Source organism: Sinocyclocheilus grahami, unplaced genomic scaffold (assembly GCF_001515645.1).
Source record: "Sinocyclocheilus grahami isolate Dianchi unplaced genomic scaffold, SAMN03320097.WGS_v1.1 scaffold289.1, whole genome shotgun sequence".
Lineage (NCBI taxonomy): Eukaryota > Metazoa > Chordata > Actinopteri > Cypriniformes > Cyprinidae > Sinocyclocheilus > Sinocyclocheilus grahami.
Window position 1 is genome coordinate 1610907 of NW_015505468.1, and position 6116 is coordinate 1617022.

A 6116-nucleotide genomic window follows, 5' to 3' on the forward strand; every position below is an offset into this window, starting at 1 on the left:
AAAAATACAGAGTGTATATTTACATTTAGTAAATAGTGGCTGTAGACCTGTTCAGTGGCACAGATGGATAAGCGCTTGCCCTTGGCTTTTTGACGCGATCGACCCCGGGTCGATCCCGTCTTTTGCCCAACTTTTTTTCCCTCCCTTTTCAAATCTCGTATCACATCGTAAAGGCATTTATTTTCAATAAAAATTAAGGAAATAATCAAAAAGTTGAAAATAAAGTATCGGGTAGGGTTAGGGTAGGTGTAGGGAGGGCTTTATTGTACCAATAAGGTGGCATCCATGTAATAATTTAAATTATAATTTACACTCAATACGTTATTATTGCATACTGTTTTATAATGTACTACAATACTGAAGTGCAGATAATTGCCACTATTAGCAACAAGTAGTATACTTGATAGTAGAAATCCTGCTATTTTAACATAGTGTAACTAGGTATTTGCACTTAGTGTAAATAGCATATTGCTAAAAATACTGCTATTTTCACTTAGTGTAAATAGAATCCATTGCTAATACGAGATTCGAAAAGGGAGAAAAAAAAAGTTCGGCAAAAGGCGGGATCGAACTCGGGTCGATCGCGTCAAAAAGCCAAGGGCAAGTGCTTATCCATCTGCACCACTGGATCTAATGTTTTAAAGAAACTTTTAACTAAATGTAAATATACACCCCCGAACTTTCTACCACGACTCTGCTGTTCTTCGGCTGGTTCTTCTCTGTATACGTTGATTGACAGATGTCTCGTCCAGTCAGCGGTGAGTAATCCCAAACCAATGGCGCTGTCTCAAACTATACCTACCTTTTCCGGTTTGTCTGATTTGTCGTTGTGTTATTTGACTGACTTGTTCATTTGGTTTCGGATTTGTCGTTGTGCTTTCTGACTTGTTATAATGTTTTCTGAATTGTTGTTGTGCTTTCTGAATTGTTATTTTGTTTTTTAGACTTGCATTTGCGTTTGTAATTTGTTATTTTGTTTTCAGAATTGTGATCTGCTTTGCACTTTACGGCCACCGTATTCTAGTCTAAATTTTTGCTGACATTTTTTTTGCAATGTCAGAGTTACAGGTTTGATTTTGAGGGAATGGATGAACTTCTAAATATAATGCATACTTTCAGTGCAGTGTAAGTCACTCTAGATAAAAGCGTCTATCAAATGTAAATATCCCTGCATATCGACTTAATGATCGAACAATGGGACAAATACCTGAATAACAGTGCAAATGATGGCTTCTCCTGCAGACTCCAGTCCTTTGCTGTAGTTATTGTCACGTACATGGTGCCAGAAATGAAAGATTTTCAGTTGTGTCACTGAATTAGTCATTGGTGTAATCATGGTATCATGGTCATTTTTTCAGTAGGTTTAATTGGAGTTAAGTGCATTGTGGATTACATCAACATGCAGCTTGATCCATAATGCCATAATGGTCAGGGAATATCAGTCTTCAGATCGCATTATCTGCCATTTAAGTGCTGAGTGTGAATGTTAGCCTCATGATAACATGCTCATTTGCTTTCTGCTGAGAAACGAGGATGTGGCGGTCTGTGGTTTTGGCATATTACCGACTATATACTGATTGTTTTTTATGGCAATCTCTTTGAAGTTGTCCTAAAATGTCTACTGCTTCAGTTTTGTGAAGGGTGATATGTTTTCAGTTGAAACTCTGTTGCAAAAATCCAGTGAGCTGACTATGTAGGCAGCATTTTAAGGATTGTCAGGACAAATGATTGCATAACACTGCCTAACACCGGAAGCTGAATTACCATTTTAATTTATCATGTATCTACAATAATTCAGAACAATGAAATAATAGTTCACCCAAAAATCAACTTTTTCTGGATATTTACTCACCATCAGGTCATCCAATATGTAGATGAGGTTGTTTCTTTATCAGAACAGATTTGGAGAAATGTAGCATTGCATCACTTGCTCACCAATGGATCCTCTGCAGTGAATGGGTGCCGTCAGAATGAGAGTCCAAACAGCTGATAAAAACATCACAGTAATCCACACCACTCTAGTCCATCAGTTAAAATATGGTGAAGTGAAAAACTGCATGTTTGTAGGAAGCAAATTCATCATAAAAGCATTTCAAACTATTGCTTCCGGCTACAATATGAGTCATCTAGCCATAATATTGCTTTCTCCAGTGGAAACGTTGACTTGCCTAAATCAGGAGAGAAATATGCACAGACTAAGCACTGTTTACAAGCAAAAGCAGTCTAAAACAGCACAAAAAGCATTGGTGAGGAAGTGATGTAATACTACATTTCTCCAAAATCTGTTCAAATTAAGAAACAAACCCATCTACATCTTGGATGGCATGAGGGTGAGCTAATTTGGGTGAACTAATTAATTGGAATAAATAAATCCAAATCCAAATGACCGATTCTGCCTCCTTATAATAACTCACAAAATGTTTACATTCACATACTTGCATAGAGTATAATCCATTCAAAAGACAGCATTAAATGTATCCTTTATGAAGAAGGCATTCCCATAATGCAACAGGCTCAGTGAGCTGGTAGATAAACCTGGTGAAATATTGATTGTAAATATAATAAACCAAATAATAAAAATACTTAAAAAGTTCTAAAAATATCTCAATAAAAAAACACTATTTAATCCAATGTTTGTGTGCTATGTTACAGTTAGCCTAATCGGTTCTTCTGTAAACTTTGCATGTGGAACACAAATTTTTTCTGAGAGTGTTCTAGATCAGTAGCTTATGTGGTTGCATTTCAGATTTCAGTTAGCATGATAATGTAGGCAGCAGACAGCAAGGCAGCTCACTACGTTTTGGACCAGAGCCATGATCTCTGATTGATTGCCTCCTAGACTTCAACAGATGATTCTGTATTATTGCTCCCATTGATTTATCTGTCGTTCTAGCACTCTGACCAATCTTTTTACCTCCAGACAAGACAGTGAGTGTTTTTTCCTTGTTGTCTGTCTCACTCCTTTAACGTGATCTGTCTTTGCAGCACTTCTGAGACGCTTTCAAGGTTTACAATCAGTGGAGACCTGTAAGACCTTTATAATATGCATCCCAACTAACCATAAAGACAGCTATTGTCATTAATGAAAAAGAAAATATTTTTACCTAATGGATTTTTTGTGCATTTCAAATCCTGCCATACCACTAATATCATTGTTATTCATCTTCAGTCATAGATAATGGTGTTAGTGTCCCATTTCAGTCATTACGGTTACAGTAGATTTCAGGCCTCTCTGCAAATACATACAACCATCGAGAAATGGTTCTCGTTCGGCATAAAGTTAATTGGACAAGCATAATAAAGAATCCCAGAGTGCTTGACAACAGTGGATTGATTGAAGATTTTGTCTGAAAGCAACTTTACAAATACAGTAAACAGTAGCATTGTGCGAGCAATGCCAATGTCATGGGTTCAATTCCCACAGAATGCATGAGCTGATCAATTGCATACTTTCAATGCAGTGTAAATTGCTTTGGAGAAAAACGTTTGCCAAATGCATAACACTAATTAGCCAAACAAATCACCATTATCTGGGAATTCCATGCATTTTACTAAAAGATACTAGATGTCCAAACCAATTACATTATTGCACTGATTGTTCAAATGTCATTAGACAGAAAAGGTCTGGGGCCAAACAAGGACTTGAGTCATCCAGACGTCTTGGTTGTGTATTAATTTCATCATAGCATGCTTGCATCATTCCACAAGCTGCATTATCTGAAAATCTAACAGATTTTTTTTGCTTAGCAAACTTCACCATGTACCTACTGTCAGAAATCGTGGACCGAAAGGGCACTTTAGTGTCGGCGATTAAAGGGGTGCCCCCCCACCCCCCGTATGTGCATGCCATTGCCTACTGTAATGCAGCATATTAAAGGAATGGTTCACCCAGAAATGAAAACTTGCTGAAAAAGTGCACTAAAACGCATGTGCTACTATACATGCTATTCACCTGATGTGCAATCACTTCCTACCACTGATCCATATAAATAATATAATATTATATATTATATTGTTACATATTATAATATATTATAGATATATATTATATAACTATAGATCAGTGGTTCCTACTGCCTCTGAAGTCTTGTTGGTATAGTTGCAGTCAATACTATATCCCGTCAGTGTTATTTTAGTCAAATTTTTTGGTTTTACTTATATTATTAATTTTACGACTTCAGTCTTATTTTTTCATTTTCAGTTTAAATTTCATTTGTTTTAGTAATTTTATGTGATTTTATCATTTTTATTACTTTTTTAGTTTTTTTAATATATTTCTATAAAGTTACATTTTTAATTAAACATTACATTTCTAATTGTAATTTTTTTGGTTTTAAAGTTTTTCAAGTTCAAAATGTGTTTATATTTTACTAAAATAAAGCTAAAATATAATTACCAAAAATGATCTTTAATATTAATATTAATATTTAAAATTTAGTCAACAATAACAATACTGATCCACTAGAAGGTCATTCAATCAGACGAAGAACGTCTTGCCCATATATACATATATATACAGTATATATATATATATATATATATATATATTGGCTCTTTATTGTTAAAATCCTTAGCGAGTGACTGATTAAATATTAATGAGAGACAAAATTGACTGTATAAACATATGAATCATTTAGGACATGCTTACTATGAGCTGCTATGAAATGGTTGTATATACTTCTGTAGAAGTCATTGTGATTTCAACTTTAACTTTCAATGTTTGTACAGTAAATTTCACAATAATCTTTAAATGTATATTATTTTATACTATGATTCATCTCAGAGCTTATTGATGTAGTTAATGTTGTAAGTTGTTTGGAAATACCTATGAACCACTGTATATTATATACTAGATGAAGGGTTTTAAACATCCGAGACATCACACCAAGCAAGCCTTACATCTCAGCCTTTGCACAGTGACTCAGCTGAAACGACTGACTTCAGAAACCATGTGCACATGTTTAATCTCATCGGCGACGTGGATGCGTTGCCATGGTAACACGTGATGATGTGTCTGTGCTGCTCTTGCAGAAGCTGTCTGACGTGGCTCCCAGCTCTTCGGAGGGCAGCACGGTGGACCTCAGACACTTCGGAAAAGATGGAGAAGATGCTTTGGACTTTGAACTTGAGGAATCTATGGCTCCAGATGCTTGTTTCACACCAGGTGATGCTGCTAATAGTTTGTTCACTATAATAAGAACATAAAATGTATTCTTTGGCTTTCAACTCTTGCAAAAAAGTGCAGTATTATCAGTGGGAAATACCATTGGGCCATGGGCCCAAAAAAGCATTTGTCACTTAAGTCGCGCTTAAAAAGTCTGAAGGGAAATACATGTGTTGTTTTGTCAATGTTTCACTCAGCAAAGTGAAGACTTTCAGTACAGTTTGACATGAGCATGAAAAGTAAAATAAATAGAAAATTTGCTGAAATTTCACTCATCCTCAGGCCATCTAAGATGTAGATCAAAACAGATTTGGAGAAATGTAGCATTGCATCACTTGCTCACCAATGGATCCTCTGCAGTGAATGGGTGCCGTCAGAATGAGAGTCCAAACAGCTGATAAAAACATCACAATAATCCACACCACTCCAGTCCATCAGTTAACATCTTAAGAAGCCAAAAGCTGCATGCTTGTAAAAAAACTAAACAAAATAAAAAACAAATCCATCATTAGACTGTTTTAATTTTACAGCATTGCTTCTGGCTAAAATATGAGTCCATAATCCATAATAATGCTTCCTTCAATGAAAAAGTCAATTCCCTGTTGTCCTTTCACATCAAAATCCACCAACTTATTTGTTCAGAACTGTTTTGTACCGTTTTCACTTGTAAACCATTCTTGATCTGTGCTGACCAGACAACGCAATATTATGGATAAAGGACTCTTTAGCAGTAAGCAATAGTTTGAAATGCCTTAATAATGGATTTGTTTCTTACAAACATATTTTTTTGCTTCTCAAGACATTAATTGATGGACTGGAGTGGTGTGGATTACTTGTGGATTATTGTGATGTTTTTATCAGCTGTTTGGACTCTCATTCTGACGGCACCCATTCACTGCAGAGCAACCATTGGTGGGCAAGTGATGCAATGCTACATTTCTCCAAATCTGTT

The 6116-nt window shown here is 35.6% G+C and overlaps 1 protein-coding gene across 1 annotated transcript in view; it reads left to right on the forward strand.

Annotated features, from left to right (window-relative positions):
* Positions 1-6116, forward strand: part of LOC107600687 (sodium channel protein type 2 subunit alpha-like) — a 67109-nt gene that overhangs the window by 38158 nt on the left and 22835 nt on the right. Inside the window, exon 13 of the mRNA XM_016292644.1 lies at positions 5032-5164. Coding sequence (XP_016148130.1) covers positions 5032-5164 — 133 coding nt within the window. The remainder of the gene's footprint in view (positions 1-5031; positions 5165-6116) is intronic.